At 40.5% G+C, this 17,237-nt stretch overlaps 1 protein-coding gene across 4 annotated transcripts in view; it reads right to left on the bottom strand.

Annotated features, from left to right (window-relative positions):
- Window positions 1-17,237, bottom strand: part of SLC1A3 (solute carrier family 1 member 3) — a 74,197-nt gene that overhangs the window by 36,970 nt on the left and 19,990 nt on the right. For 3 of the 4 annotated variants that reach the window (XM_065874161.1, XM_065874162.1, XM_065874164.1), the window contains exon 3: window positions 16,592-16,729. The exons of the other annotated variant lie outside the window; for it this stretch is intronic. In XM_065874161.1, the coding sequence (XP_065730233.1) occupies window positions 16,592-16,729 (138 nt within the window). The remainder of the gene's footprint in view (window positions 1-16,591; window positions 16,730-17,237) is intronic. 4 annotated transcript variants of the gene reach the window in all.

The following is a 17,237-nucleotide window of genomic DNA, read 5'->3' as shown; positions in this document are numbered from 1 at the left end:
AGACTAGCGATGGTGTTGCGGCTGCAGACTAGGTTTGAGACGGTGTGGTCTGGACTTGGTGGAGGGGTGGCCAGTCAGAAGTCAGAGTTAAGGAGGTAGAATCAACAAGCCTGGGGGTGGGGAGGAGTGGGAGGAGGGTCGAAGTTTCTGATTTAGCCCCTCCTTTCTACATTTCCTTTGATTGAAAAACAACAACAAATTTTCAATAGTTTCCTACTGTTTCTAAATCTAAGATTTCTGAATTCTCCTCCACATTTATGTCCTTTCACCAGGAATACATTTATTCTACATGCACTCACCATCTTCATAATAATGAACCAGCTCTGTAAAATCTTAGTGACTTGAAAGGGACCAGTGGGTCCTTTTCAGGCGGGGAAGCAGGCTCAGAACGATGAAGGCTTTACTGTGTCTTTAAGTTTATTTTGCAGGTAATTCTAGTTTGCATACACCTGGGAACACATCCAATAGCTCTCTCCCATCTTGAAACAAAAGAAGAATTTTTGAATCTAAAGGAGTAGCAATCACATTGTCAAAGCTGGCCTAACTCAGGAGCCTTTGGCCAGCTGAGTTTTACCAGCTCCTGAAAGCTGTGGATCCTAAGGCTCTTCAAGGCCTCTTTCCAATACAGACTTCTACTGCTTGTATCTATCTGTGACTCTCTTGACCAAAAAACCACGGTCTGAGGGACAGAGGAAGATGTTAAGCAACACTAGGGAGATGTAATCAGCAAAATCCAGAACGTGGGAAACTAATTTTACGTGACAAACAATCTGGTCTCTTCAATAAACTGCAAAAGAAAAGGATGGGAAAGAGAGAGACAGAGACAGAGAAATAGAGGCAGGGACAGAGAGACAGAGAAAGAATCTACAGATTACAAGATTTAAGGGATATGCAAAACAAATTCAATTTATGAATGTGGCTTGATTCAAACTGACACACTGTAAAAAGAGAGGGAGAAAAGAAATGGGGAGTTTTGAAACCGATTGGATGATATTAAGAGGTCACTGTTAATTTTTAAACAGATGATAATGGACATTACGATTATGTTTAGGGAAAATAATTTTTCTCTTTTTAGACTTAAATGACTCCTACAGAAACCACACTTTCCCTCAGACTATAGAAAGTCCCTAGCCTGTATCCAGGAAAGATGATTTTCACTTTCATCCCAGAGCTAGAGGTCAGGGTAGAAACAGTGGACAAGTTTCCCCAACAGTGAATCTACTCTCCCCACCTGCTTCTACACTAAGAGTTGGATAGTCCAAATAAAAGCGGTAAGGTAGACTGACATTCCCAAACTCTGCTTTCACATCTGCCTAGCAATTTAATCCTGAAAGTGGACTGAAAGTGAAATCAATGTTCCTAAAAGCTTGAGTCAGATTTTAAATATACTAAAATAATCCATGGTGAGTCATTTTATAATTTATTATTTTTGGAAAACACACACTTATTCTCAATAGAGAAGGCACATCTCCCTCAAGGGTTGGGGAGCGGGGAAAAATGAGTTTAGAGCCCTTTTTTTTTTTTGCGGTACATGGGCCTCTCACTCTTGTGGCCTCTCCCGTTGTGGAGCATAGGCTCCGGACGCACAGGCTCAGCGGCCATGGCTCACGGCCCCAGCCACTCCGCGGCATGTGGGATCTTCCCGGACCAGGGCACGAACCCGTGTCTCCTGCATTGGCAGGCAGACTCTCAACCACTGTGCCACCAGGGAAGCCCTACCTTTCTTTTTAACAGACAAATAAGCTGCAGAAAGGCCAGAGCCTTGTTCTTTATGCCACTTTTCTCTCGTGATCCTGTCAACCAACAGAAGTTAGGATTGTGTTTTTATTTTGAGAAGCCTAAAAATAAGAATTTAAACCAACTGTCCATTCTTCATGATAGAGAAAACTAAATCCTCAGAGAACCTTTTACCCCTGAGGCAATCAGATAAATTTATTCAGCTAGGATGGACTGTGCTTTCATAATTCAACATACATAAGGAATATAATAACTGTACTGTACTATTAGGACTGCTCTTTATACTGATATGTAGCACAAAAAAGTGTATCTGTGGTGTTTTCTTAAAACAGTTTTTGTTTTCATATTTTTTCCTTTTATTGAAATCTTAGCAACTCTTGAACCACAGGTCATGAATGCAGTTAGAGTCAAGAGAGATCAAATCCTGCTCTTCTCTCCACTGAGTCTTTTCACAATGTCTGTGGTTAGAAAGAAAAACAGAGTGATTCACTATCTCTAAAGACCAGTCACACAGGGGGTCTGCCCATGCTTAAGAAGTCCTTCCCAAGCCTCTCTCCTGGTGAGGCTGCACTTTTTGAAAGTGGATTTTGACTGTACATGTGGGAAGTTGGGATCAGTAGCTCAGTGTCACAAGAAAGCCAAGGGGTTTTATCTACAAGAACACTGACTGTGAACAAAGCCCATCAAAGCCATAAATACCTTCCAAGGGCAATTGAAGGTTGTAAGAGCCAAACTCTCAAACTACACAGAGGAGACAGCATGAAGTGTGTCTTCCACCCATAAACACGGGTGGATGTAATGTACTTTTAAATTCCTGCCCACGCCTCTGCTTCCCTCATATAGCACTATTTGTACTCCACCGAGGCAGGAACTTTTGTACTTGCAAAGCTTCAAGAGATCTTTTTTTTTTTTTTTTTTTTCTTCAAAAATACCCCTTTGAGCGTTATTTGGGAGGACTCTTGACTATTTGGGAGGACTGCATTTGGAGGTTGTCCAAAGAGCTGATGAACTATGGGGGCAAAAACGGTAGATTTAACTTAAGAACTGTGTTCCAACTTATATTAGTCATCAGTAAGAAAAGGTTTATTGACACAAATCTCAAATTTCCTTGAGAAGTTCCCAAGTTAAAATTGTGAAACCTAAGTTTGTTGCTGAGTGGCAGAGTCCTGGCTGTAGATAAAATAATCGAACATACAAACCTTAAAAATTTCCTTTTGCCGTTCAGACAGTGCAATCATTTTTTAAAAATTAATAATGGAAAGGTATTTGGCAGAATAAAATACAATTTCTTGCACACTTATGTGGTTGGTCCTCAAAAAAAAAAAAAAAGGAAAAAATATGTGCCAAATGGTAAGTTTAATGCTGATTACTGCTTTAATTAAAAGAAAATTCTAAGTGATCACATAGAAATGCAGAGAATGCTCGCTACAAACTCACAGCACCCAGAGCCCATTTTAGCCTTCTCCACATGGTTGGGATAAATTAAAAACAAGGAATAAAAAAGCCACGAAGTTACTCTGATAAATTTCGATAAAAGAAACTGATCTCTTTTAAAGAATAATAATTGTTGGAATGGCTACCTTTTCTCAAAAAACGATTTCAGTTGTAAAAATAAAATAAAATGGATGATCAGAGTCCGCATATTTAAGGAAACAGCCTTGCAGTCAGAATTTCACCAAAATCTGACTTTTTCTAGTGTTGACAAAAATCTCTTTCCATGAAAGAATCACGGATTCTGTCTTAATTTTTATATGTACTCTTTGGTGTAAGTAAATCAATGAGTAGATTGGCAGGAATGTGTCAAGTAGAATCAATTAAATTTCCTTAATACATCTGCTCTCTCTCTCTCTTTCTCTTTCTCTTCTCTGAGCAAAGTTTGGAATCATTTTGAATGCCAAAGGAAATACTCTACTTAATGAAAGATATATTTGAATTTGAGTGTATCTTGATTGAATGTCAAAAATGAACACTCATTTGGAAGGGTGAGTATGCTTTGCTCCAGAGAAATTCATGGCAGCTAATTTTGCCTTTTGTATATTGAAAATAATTAAATTATTTCATTCAAGTCCTTGTAATAAGTTGCATTATGAGCGGCATATGGCTGAGTATGGAAATTGGTTAACAGCGAGTGTTAGTTGAGTACCACAGGACTCATAAAGTATTTTAAGCGGAAAATGGTCAAATTAGATTCTTACTTGAAACTACAAAAGAAGAACTATGTATTTCCAATAGGGTAATTAATGAAAACCCAAAACTTAGTTATGCAGAACCATGCAACTTTCTCTGCACCACCTGTGTGTATGAGGTGAGCAGAGTCTAATTCCATTGCTACTCTCACAAATATGTATTTTATAATGCTATGGTGTCGTATGGAACCTATATTTTATTAGAATAGATGCATTTTGGCTAGCAACACCAGGGCCATGGATTTCAACAAGAAACATCCCAAGGGACCAATTCTACCTCTGACCCTTACATCCCAATACTGTAGCACAATAAACACGGGTGGATGTAATGTACTTTTAAATTCCTGCCCACGCCTCTGCTTCCCTCATATAGCACTATTTGTACTCCACCGAGGCAGGAACTTTTGTACTTGCAAAGCTTCAAGAGATCTTTTTTTTTTTTTTTTTTCTTTCAAAAATACCCCTTTGAGCGTTATTTGGGAGGACTCTTGAAATACTGAAATAGAAAGTTTTCCAAGACTTAGGAACCACTTAGAATTTTCTCCTTTAAGAGACCACAAATATGAGACCACAAATTGTTTTCCTACTAATATCCAAATCCCATTTCCCAGCTGGGAGGTTAAATTGTCATTGTCAACGTGTAAACACAGTTGCATAGCACCGCGCCAATGTGGCGCCTTTGGGGGAGCTTGGCTGTAAAGCTTAATCAGAACGGAGACACGCTGTCTGCCTTCATGCAGCTTGCACTTGGAGAGCACACTGGCCCAGAGCCACTGACAGCAGATCACAGGGCTGGAGGATAAAGCCGACCCTCATACCACTGTGGTTTGTCCAACGATGGAGGGGGCAGACATGACTGAACAATGTCTAATATTTAGACTTACAAGAAGCTTGGGATACTTTGTTTATTTTTTGAGGGTTTTAAGCTCATGCCCCTTGTGTGGATTTCAACACAGAAAGGATAATCTGAAACAGCAGCATAAAGAGAGGAAACCAACTGTTAGTGAAAAAAAGCCAGCCCTTGTTATCAAGGATAGTGCTTGTAATACTCTATCAGTGTTCTTTAAAATTCCAGACTTCCCTTGGTCAGACCAATAATCCATCCTGTCTCTGGCAGCAGCACCAATGCTGCCCACCGTGACGTCAACGTCAAAAGACCCACCCACCTTTAGTTTTCCCTTAGCGATATAGCTTTGTTTCTTTAAAGAGTGGTCAGTGGCTTACATTTTGCTTACAGCAAAGGGTCTTTGGGATTTTCTTTAATAAACACTAATGAATGATTTATAATTAGCCTGTACATTACTTATACATTTGTAAGAGGATAGCACCATCAATGCAAGAGGTTGCTTGGGCTATAGTCCTCTTCAGGCACACAAATGAGCAATAATCAGTACCACCATAAACTAACTCACCAAGCGGAGGTACAACTCACAACTGGCAATTCAAGAAATGGGATGGAAGCTGAATGAGACAACCCCCAAATTACTGAGAATGGTCAGTTGGCAAGCTTCACTTTGGCTTACTGATGGTCAAAAGGCAGTAGAAGACACAGTCCAAGATTTGGATTGGAGGTCTTACGAGTGCTTTAAAAAGTGGAGGGTCCTAAAAGAATGGGACTTTAGGGGCTTTTCTGGAATTACCCAAGTGCAGACACCTAAGGAAGCAAACCCTTTCCTTCTGAGTTGAAAATAACTGACCTGGAATTATAGCTCATAATGCAGAGAATTATAATGAATGTATAATTCAGTAGTATTGTAAAAGATCTGAACAGAACTTTCAGCAACGGGGGACTTTCTGTAAATTAAGATGTACCAGGCCACTGAGGTAGCTCATAAAGGCCACTTCATACCGGTGAGATTTGTACCAGCACTCCAGTCTTAGCATCTACATTCCTTGGAGGAAACTCGAGTATGTAATCTAGAGGTCCTCTTGCTTCGGTCTGTCTCTTCCCACACCCCTACCCTGACCCCCAACTACCTCCTCAGGGAAACCACAGGGGCCTCTGAGGAATGTCTCGATTTGGAGAGATTATCTGATTACTGCCCTCAAGACTTAACATTCTGGATACCTCAAGCATCTATACTATACATTTCCAAAAGTGAATTCCCGGCACAGGGAGAAAGCTATCTGATTTAAGCAGTGTATGATGTCCTTTGAAAGCTATGTGTAAAAACTCTAGCTGTGGTAGGTTAAATTAATAAGCAAACAAACATTTAGAATGCCCCTTTCAAAAGAACTGACATTAAAATATTACATCTACCTGATATTTGAAAATGTCTAATTGTGTTAAAGATCATATAACATAAAATTTACCAACTTAACCATTTTTAAAGGTACAGCTCAGTGGTGTTAAGTATATCCACATTGTTGTGTCACCTGTCTTATTTCTTTAATTAAGCTGATTTTTATTCACTATAGCTGAAGAAAGTAACACATTATATTCTAACATAACAAAAAGTTATGATTGATGAGTCTACATACATTTCAAAGGATTTCAACAATCATTTTAGTATAACCAAAGATGTAACATTTGAATTTTATCTTTTTTGAAACATAAAATGCAGTTATAATACCCAGACTACATATCTTATGACTTCGAAAATTTTAGCTAAAACATACATCTTTTACAGGTAAAAGCAAAGCAAAAAAAAAAAAAAGACATAAGTGTTGGCGAGAATGTGGAAAAATTAGAACCCTTATATGCTGCCGGTGGGGATGTAAATTACAATTACAAGTGCAATTACAAAACAGTCTGGCAGTTCTTCAAAAGGTTAAGCAGAGTTACCGTATGACCCAGAAATTCCACTCCAAGGTATATACCCAAGAGAAATGAAAACATAGGCCAATGAAAGTCCACAGCAGCATTATTCATAAGCGCGCCCTGACTGCAATGTAAAAAATCCCCCAAGTCCACCAACAGATGAATGGATAAATAAAATATGGGATGGCCAAACAATGAAATATTATTTGGCCATAAAAGAGAATGAAATAGTAACACATGCCACAACAGGGATGAACCTTGAAAACATGAACCTTGAAAGAGACCAGTAACAAAGGACCATGTATTGTATGATTCCATTTATATGAAATGTCCAGGATAGACAGATCTATAAAGAAATGAAGAAGACTGATGTTTGCCTAGGGTTAGAGGAATGGGGTAATTTGGGGGAGATGGCTAGGAAGTGTGGAGTTTTTTGGGGGTTAGTAATAATGTTCTAAAATTTATTGTGATGATGGATGCACAACTCCAGGAAGACACTAAAAGCCATTGAATTATACACTTAATATGGGTAAACTGTATGCACGTGAATTATATCTCAATAAAACTGTTAAAAAGATAAAAACCATCTTGAAAATAAGATAAATCTAAGTCTACCAATACCAAGCAATAATTTTAGGGACTCCATATAAATAAAAGCCTCTCTCTTTCTATTGTAAAATAGATTTCTATCATTCCAAGGAACAAGGAACAAGGGGAAGTTAGTGGTAGAGGGCAAAGTCTGACAACAAGGATGTCTCTAGCAGTTGAAAGTCTGATACACACTGCTATATATCCAAATATGCTTATGTGATTTATACAGCACTTTTCAGGCCCTTGACCTTACTTGGGAGGTGTTAAGTCAGTGTTCAGGTATTTATTTAATGGGAAATTATATACTGACATTAGCCATCTTTCCATAGAGTTTCTGTTTTCTGCTAAAATCAAATAATGATGCCACGTGTCCAATTCAGAGGGAAAAAAATGAATAAAGTCAATAGATTGAATTCTTTCAATTCTAAGATTTTTTCCCTATAAATTTTCCATAAGTGTTTCTTGCCTCTACTCATGTGAATACTGGCAAAAAAGGGGCTAAAATTATGAAATATAATGCCTAAGTGATATTAGAAATTTTGAAATTGTCAATCATGCTTAGATTTAATAGCTTATACTAGTCATGGAAATGTGCTTATAGTTTTGTTCTCATACTAAGAGTCATATTCTCTCACAGTAAATGTGTTCCTACATCATTTAATATGTAAACATTTTGAATGTGCCCATGAGTGTTATTGTTATGAACTTCCAGTTTATTATTCTTAAATATGCTTAAGAACTACGACATTAATGTCTGGCTGTGAGCCTAGGCATGCCAAAGGAATGCTTTCAGATATGCCATTAAGCACAGGTCCCGAGATAAGACTGCCAAATTATATTCTAAAATTTAAAAATACAGCAAGATTCCAGTACAGAAGCTACTAATGTTTCCATCTTTTTAAAAAAATAAATACTTACTGTGTAGGTAGGGTACGCTGATATTAAGTATTTTATGGTATGTATCAATTTAGGAAAATTTTGCAATATTCTTTAGGAAAGTTAGTTTTAAAATAATGAAACTTCAGCTCTTCGCACAAACTCCTTTGAGAACAGTGCATCCAAATGACAGGTTAAGGAGACATGATGTAGTTGAGAAACCTTAAAGTACAGAAAGAAATTCTGGAAAAGTTGCAAATTAAAAAGAGTAGAGGCAACAGTCAGACTGTAGTACTTTTCAGAGTCAGAAGAACTTTGGAAAAAACAAACATGCAAAGCTATGTGTGCACATATCCATATTCATATTGTGCTATAATGAAAAATTGTGTTCCCAGATTTCATAGCATCAACGTTTTATTGCATTATCTCCTACTAGACAGAGACGCATCGTGCTCTCTGGAAGCATTGGTAATTAATGTAAAGCACTGGTAGAGAAGTTTATACCACAAACGGAAAGAAAGTAAAGAGCTTGGTTGGCAACACTTTCTTTAAGTGACTGACAACTCTTGGTGTGTGTGTGGGGGTGTGTGTGTGTAGAACATTAAAGAAACATGAAACAAGTTAAAATCATCTTAAAATATTATTCCTGTCTTATGTGTTCTTTGCTTTTAGAAACATAATGAAGTATCTCGTATTTGCTTCAAAATAATCCAGTGGTGGGAAGGAGGATAGGTAGGGGAGAGGGTCCGGGGGTATTATAGATGACACAGGATTGTGTGTGTGTGTGTGTGTGTGTGTGTGTGTGTGTGTGTGTGTGTGTTTGTGTGTGTGTGTGTGTGTGTTTATTTCCCCACCCCCCCCAACAGCACTGACAGGTCCTGGCAATATAAATGTCATCTCAACAGGTTGGATCTAGGAGGCCTACAATCATCTTGCCATCATGCTCTTACAGAACTCTTTCTAAATGATTAGCCAGGAGCTTCTTCTGACTTGTTTACTTGTCCCCAGCACCACAGAGCTCAGACACTGGCCTCCCTTCATCCAGTGCCCTGTGAGAGGAAACCCCCTTGGTAATTTAGGGGAAGTTTCTTCCCTCTGAGGAAAACTCAGATGGAAACTCAAGTAATTGTTTAAAAAACTAAATAGAAAGACAGCAAAACCTATTTCCCCATACGAGGGAGTGCAGGAAATGGACATTTGAAAGCAGTACTAACTGATAATGTAGATGTTGCTGGGTTAGCAAAACAAGGGCAATTATGGGTAGTGCGCTGGCCTCCAGCCTGGGGATCTGGGGTTATTACAAAGATCTCCATGAAGAAGCTAAAAAGAAGATTATCTTGCCTAGAGAAATAAATCTGCACAAACATAAGGCTTGAGAACCTAGATTCTACCCAGACTCAGAATCGGCTGGATCATTCCAGCAGATCAGTCCTTCAGCAGAGAATACCGTCACCCCAAAGCCTTCTTTCTGCTTATCATGAAATACTCACTAAACACGGAACAGAGGGAAGATGGCGTACTGTCCCCTGCAGACATACAACCCATGGCATTGCCACAGAAAGCCTTGTCTGGCTACAGAACCTTCTCTCTTTCTCTCTATCTCTATGTCTGTCTCTTTCTGCTGGTAGAAACTCCAGCGTCTTTTAACTTGGCTTTATGGGGCACACAGAAGTCTTTTGTAATGGAATGCAGGCTCCTAGTCATTCCCAAGGTGAGCAGTTCTCCTAGCAGAAGTCCATTCAAATCAAAGTCAATAGACTGGGTGTCTGTGTGTGTCCTCAAGCACAAATCTCCAGTCAGAATTCATCAGCATCCATCATTGCTCTACTGAAAACCATTATCATATCAGCAGAAGAAAAGCATCTCTTTCCAACACAGCCCACAGACCTGTAGTTCCACAGTAGTTTGAAAGAAATCACCAAATTGGTAACATAGGGGGAAAAAAATCTTATTTTTCTTAGAGAATAATTTAATTTTAAAAGAAGTTTTAAATTTTTCTTTCTTGTTAATTTTATTAAAGAAACTTTCAAAAGTGTCTTACAAACCAGAACCGATCAAAACCACAGGCTACATTGAAGCTGCTGAAATTCACAGATAAAAATTCCCAGGAATTCCCTGGCAGTCCAGTGGTTAAGACTCCGTGCTTTCACTGCTGAGGGCCTGGGTTCAATCCCTGGTTGGGTAACTAAGATCCCACAGGCCGTGTGGCCAAAAAAAAAAAAAAAAAAAAAAAAAAAAATCCCAGCTCATAGAACCCCAAGCCTTCTAGAAAGTCAAATCTCACACAAAGCCTTGATGAGCCTGGGGCTTCTGATCTTTCAATTCAAGAACTGTTCCATTTTTACCACAAAAGTTTTTCCATAAACATTCAATTCTGAGGGGTTAGGTTACCATAGGCAGAACCCCTCTGAGCCAGTGGTTTGTTGCAGCTGACCCAACCCCAGCTGGTGTTAGCAGAGGATTGGTTCCTGGTGACTCTCCCTACCCAGTCACGTGACACCTGGAGCTCTGGGTTCAATTCTGGGAAAACAATGGGATTCAGGAGAGGGCAACCCAGTTGGTAAGGGGCCTAGAAGGACTGGGCACATGAGAAGAACTGGGAGAGAAATTCTAGGCTGTGCTCAGATGCCCTCTTGAAACTGGCTGAAGAACTGTGCTCCATGGGGCACAATTAGCACCACTAGGTGGACCTCGCAGGAGACAAGTGCAACTCAAGTTCGGACCACCTAAGCATGAAACTTTCAGGAGGCAGCTGATGGCCACCTTCCGGGGTGCTGGAGAGGGGACTCCTGTCCTGGGCGTCGGGATGCATAGCATCACCTCTCTCTGCCTTCCAGTTTGGACAGCCTCAGTCTTCTGTCTCTCCTCCTGAAAGCTGAGTGGCTCTGCTCTGAAAGGGAAAGTTTCTGTGGCTGAAACCCTGTTAGGTGCCTCTTCCCTCTGACTTCCCATCTGTGAGGCTATGTTCCCCGGTGTTACTTTTGCTGGGAACGTCACGGGGCACCCCCCTCTGGCTCTTACCGTGTTTAACGGTGAGCCAGGTGTGAGGAAAGCAACAACAAGCTGCTGACTGGGGAGCCTGAAAACTGGAGACTCAGGAAGAGGGATGGCCTGATACTCAGTCCCTACTTTGTCCTCCACTGGGCTCTTCTTCCCTGGGTCACTGTTCCCGTGACGCTGCAATCGTGAGTCTATCTCCCAACCAGACTCTGAACTCCTTGAGGTCAAGGGCCTTGTCTTCCTCATTTGGGACCCTCAGGTCCTAGAAAAGTGGCTGGTACGTAAAAAAGCTCAACAAGTGCTTAGTGAATGAAATTGTCTGTGACAGAATGGTAGACATTTTCTGGGACAGCTAGACTTAAATAAATTTGTCTACGCTTTACCAAAACCCAAATCCACTAAAAATAAATAAAAAGCATTTAATTTCCCAGATTTCCTTCCTATAGGATGCAAAAAAGCCAGGTGATCTCTTTAGCCCTCAGACGGGTCTTCCCATTAGATCTTACAACCTCTCCCTCTAGATGGATGTTATTTAGCCTCCCTTCCCACATTTGTAAACAGATGGAGATAGAAAATAAAGCGGGGCCAATGGTTGGCTTCAGATGAGCTGGGCTGAAGCTGCTTTCTCGGTACCTTGTTTCCAGGCTGCCATGAAGTGTGTTCGAGTGTTGAGACAGACTCAGTTTGTCAACGTTTTGATTAGCCGGGAAGGCTCTGCTTTCGGCATGTAAGCAGCACGTGGAATTTACTGCCCTGTGGATTCCAGGGTGCCACACACTGGGGCTAAGTTTCTCAGGAAAGACCGGGCAGTTGTATAACCAATGATAATATTCAGAATTATGCAGCTGTGATAAGGTCATCCCATCCCTCACTGCAGGGCAAAAACCAATCCCTTCCAGTAGAGAGGAAGGAATTTTCCCGTGTTGTTACTCCATTACTCATGGTTTCTTTAATTTACCTTTAATAGGAAACTGATAGCTGTAAGGATCACAGACATACGAGACGTGAGGAATCTGGAGGCTTAGTTACATGCCCCTGAACTGAAGCTCTCTTCTTTTTCTAGAATTTTCACTTATACAATGTGGACCAGGACAGCTCTCACTGCTGCTACTCTGACTGCCAATAACTACCATTAATTGAGCACATACTGTGTGCCAGGCATAAATCCTCAGGACAACAGACCCACGACATAGGTACCATTAACACCTTCGTTTTACAGAGAATGAAAAGGAGGCCCAAAGAAACTCCTCCCTACCCAAGATGGATATTTTTTTCCCTCCTTCAATGAAATGTATGTGTGGGGGAAGAAAGGAAAGCAATCTACAGTCCCTTTTCTTGTACATAGATGCCTGGGGTATTTCACAAAGGCCTCAGCTATATCCCTGAGTCATGACAATGAATAGTTTAAAATATTAAATTTTTCTTGTGTGATTTTGGCTTTCATTTTTGCAAGGCCTTCACAAACCTTTCACATGTCCAAATACTAAGAATTGCCTAGCTCATTTTTTGCCCTCTTGTGTTAAAGGAAATGACAAAATTTTAGATTATTTTTATTGTAACTGTCATTTCTCTGACACTAAGGGCCATACTTTGAGGTATGCCATTTATTGTCTGTACTTTTATTTTCTCAGGTAAGAGAGCCTTTTGCTGAGTGTAGCTTGTTGGCTTCAACTACAGTTAAGTCCCACATTCCATTGAATTCATTGGTCTACTGATTTGGAAGATGTTTGTCAAAAGGGATGCATCCCCCTTCCAGAAAACTGGAGACACGGAAGATTCCTTTCGAGGTAAGTGATTGAGAAGGAATGCACACTTAGAATGAGAAAAGAAGAAAGCACTAGTTTTCTGAAAAAATTCCAAAGTAAGGAGGAGGTGATGGTTACGTCTACACAGAGCAACTTGAAATGGAGTTTAATTATTATCTAGTGAATTTCATAAGGGTTAAGTCAGCCGAGCCAACTCATAATTCTGGCATGAAATATCTAGTCTGGCTGCTTATCTTGACCAAATCAGTAGGAATTGGTACCAACCCCCTATTTTATTGTGCGGTATGTTGGCATACAAGTATTCTTCTTGTTCAAAAAAATAGGTACTTGAGTACAAATCTAGCCGTTAGGCTTTCTCCGGCTTCTCTCTGGCAGCTTCTGGAATGCTAATACACACCAAGGATGTTTGGAAGGATTGAAAATTTCAAATTCAGAAAAAGGAGAACATGGCTTACAGGGGATCTAGTGCCACAATTCACCAACAGGGATGTTCCAACTATGAAAACGTAACTTCAATGTCTCAGAGTTTAAACGTGATTAAATGTACAGAACCTTCTAAAACAAAATGCCAAATGGAAATAATGCAATAAGGGTTTCATGCATTTCACCTTCTGTCTGCACAGACCCTGGGACTTTTGAACTTAAGAGTGCTGAGTTCTCGTGTTCCTGTCGGGCGCAGAAAAGGCCAACGTGGCTAGGACACAACATGGTAATACCCAGAAGGTGGAGGAGAAGTTTTCCAACAGTTATTTGTTTAGTAGACAATAAATGTGGTGTTCAGTAGCTGATTCCATGTTGAGTTAAGCTTCGATATGGAACTGCCAACAGTGGAATGAGGCAACATATGAAACCCAGAGATAGCCTGATGGGTGCACAAATCTATCAGTGCATTTCTTATAATTAATAGCACTGACGCTGAAACCTGAGTTCCAATATTGGTAGCCCAAGGGATGGATTGAGCCTGCAGATGTTAATTATGTCAATGTTTGAAAATCTAGGTTCTTATCAATTTTTGGATTTCTGGATTCTTTTGAAAAATTGGAAGATCTGGCCCTTGCTGACACATGGCAACAATTGGCTGGAGCTGATAGCTTTCAGGTCACAATCTTGCCTCCCTTTGTCTACGCTATTCTGCAGTGGGTCACTTTCCATTTATCATCACACTCATCTCTGTTACCTCTCCTGTCAAAGAGAAATACTTCTCTGTATCCATGACTCTATTAAGTAGGAAAACAAAAAGTAGCCTGAAAGGGCAGCTTCATATATATACATCGCCCGCTTGGCCACTGGAGGCATCTGAGTTTGCTTTTCCATTCTAAAATAGTGGACCCTGACTTTGTTGTCTCCCAGCACATTCTCCAATAATGCTTCCCAACACTTACAGGGATCCCCTGGGGTGTGTGTACTTTGCAAAAGTGGCCCCCCCCCACCTCCTCATTTCGGACTGAGTCATACCCTGCTTTGGTTTAGAATCCCTGTACTTAAAACCATGAAAGAAATTCTTATGGAATCTATCACTCATTCCAGTTGATCATGAATATCTAAATTACCATGTAGCTTGGAAATTATTCCTTTGAGACCAACACCTTAAAAAGATCTTTGGCAAGCTAAATTAAGCCGCTTCTCTTAACAGTCCTGGAAAAGAGCTGACACTCTTTTAATGGTGCCTAGTGGCAGCATTCCCAACTTGCAATTAGGTTACATTTTAAAAGTTCATTTTATACTGGTTGTTTGCAGTTTATAATTCCTTTCTCTTTAACACCAATATTATAAATGTTGATAATTTCTCCAAGGTTTACGCACAATTTCTTTTTAACCATGCAGAGGGATTGCATCACAGTGGGTTATTTTTTTTCCCAGAAAAATTACTCAACGAAAGCTCTTATTCCTTCAACAAAGTTGATGTATTAAGTATTAGAAAATACCAGGAAATTCCAGTTCAAATAACTGTTAACTCGGATTGCTACTAAAGGGAGTTAATATTTCCTCTAGTTGTACCAAACGAGGGCTTTCCTCTTATAAAACCCACTGTAGCACAGTGGAAATTTTAGCACAATTGCCAGAAAGCAGAAACCTCTAAACACTGTTCTCACCCTTGAAGAGACAGTATAAAGGAACCCCAAACCCCACAGTTTGCATCCAGAAAAACTGCAGGTACTCAATTCAGACTCCAGCCAGTAGGGATGGTGGGAAGGGACTCCCTGTATCATTAAACAAAATAGTGGATGTGAGTTCTGTCCTCTAAGTGCTTCTGCAAGAACTTGTTTCCCAGGAAAATGGCAGCACATAGATAATGAGGATGTGCCCTCACGTCAGCATGAATTTAGCTTCTGTGATAAGAATCGTGGCCGCTGTGATTACCTCTGGTCAGCAATGGGCCAGGCCAGTTTCAAAAACAAGTGCCCCAAATCATTCTGTCTACTTGATTGTTTTATGGGCACTTCATCCTCCAATGGAAGCTTTATGTACATGCAATCACTTGTTTGAAGACCTGAACAAGTAGAAGCCAGCAGAGATCTGCAAGGCGCTGAAAAAAAAACAAACTGACATAGTTTCTGTCCAAGTAATGGCCAGCCCTCCAAGGCATAGAGCAGTCAGAATCTTGCCCCAAGACTTTTGAGTTGTTCTATGTTGTTCTTATTACACAGAGATCTTGAAAGGCGATTATAAATGGCCTTGAGAACTCCCTGGGTGGGGGGGTGGGGGGAAAGATGCTCGGAGCCACAGAATGATCTGCCTAAAGGTGGGCAGTAAGCCAAGGACGGAAGAGAAAACAGGGCCAGTAATACCTGAGTTCTGGGTTTTAGCTACAAACTCAGAAACCATCCTGCTGGGGCAGTGTCTATGGACATTCCTTCTCCAAGTCAGAGATGTGCTGTGGGGAAAGAGAAGAGTTTTCTAAAACTTCTTGGTTCTGTTTGTATTCTCCAATCACAGGTACCAGTGACTCTTCAACCATTTCCCATGCAGGCGTAAGTCGTTATTTCGCGTTCATAGAAAATAAGAATCCTATCCTGCAAAGCTTCCTTCCGTGCCTTGAAAATCCAAGTGTCAACTGACAAAATATCTGGATGGGGAAAATCTCCCACCCCCTCCCCATTCTCCCACCAGCGTAAAAGGCAACGGGGGTGGGGGACAATGGAGAAGGGAACGAAATCATGCGGGTTCACCAGGAAAAGATACAGTGTTGGTGGCAGCAGAGTTGGTGAGTGTGTTGTGGGCATTACCTCTTGATGAGGCTTCCAAGAAGGCTCCCGCTCAAGTCGTGGTGGCTCTGAGAACAAGCATTCTTGCATCAATAGCTAATAGGCTGTCCAACCAGATGTTATCTGGGTGGGATAAGAGGGTGAGAAAACAGACCTGTTGTACGCTGTTGTCAACTACATCGCTGTGGGCAGAGAAGGCTGGTTGTGTAGTGTTTAGCAGTGCGCCTCTTTTGTAGTGAGGCAGACCAGATTACATGGCGGTTCAAATCCGTTTCCTCTTGTGATTGGTAAAATACGAGAGTTATAATCATTCATGCATTACTAAAGCCTCCTTTCCATCATTTTGAAGGGACTTTTATTTTCTAGAACAGAGCATGCATCCAGCAGAAACCTAAAGCGTTTGTTTTTCTAAGCGATCTTTTGCAATAAGCACACATGAAAAAAACAAAACAAAACTGCATAGGGTACCTGTGACAAGACTGGAGATGATTAGTGGTAACACCAGCATCTGTAACATCCGCATCAGAAGTTCCCCGGGAAAGGAGAAGTATTTGACTTCCCGGTAGCTCATTTTGTATGGTCGGAGGGTAAATCCAAGGATTGTACCTGCAGGAGAAAAAACAAAAACAAGACAAAGAAGAAAAGTTGAGTCTTTTTCGAAACTGTAGCAATTGTAGAAAAATAAGCAAGCATTTGGCTGATCATCACTCCTGTCTAAGGAGACTCGATTTATTTAAGCAGCAAATATTTGTGCCACTTTGGAGCAAGGGGTGTGCCTATCTTTTCAATCATAGTCTGGAAGGGTCTGGCTGAATTCAGGGCTTCGAGTAGAACTTAGAGAAAAAAATGCTCCTGGTCTTAGCAAATGAAAAATTTCTCTGTCTAACTTGCATGCAGGGGAACCAATTTTGACATGGCCCAGGACATGGATTGGGGCATATCTAGGAAATAAATCACGTATCCACACACAAGGCAATATAGGAAAACAATAAAAGAGGCTTATTATAATGAAGTTCTTTTGTAACAACAGATGTTAGAACGGCTGGCATAACCACTTATAAAGGGCAGTGTAATTTTATCTTTTACAATGAAAAAAACCTCCTCTTGTGCACAC

This window comes from Phocoena phocoena, chromosome 3 (assembly GCF_963924675.1).
Source record: "Phocoena phocoena chromosome 3, mPhoPho1.1, whole genome shotgun sequence".
NCBI classification, from domain to species: Eukaryota; Metazoa; Chordata; class Mammalia; order Artiodactyla; family Phocoenidae; genus Phocoena; species Phocoena phocoena.
The sequence above is the reverse complement of the archived record's forward strand: the minus strand, read 5'-3'. Positions and strand labels throughout refer to the sequence as shown.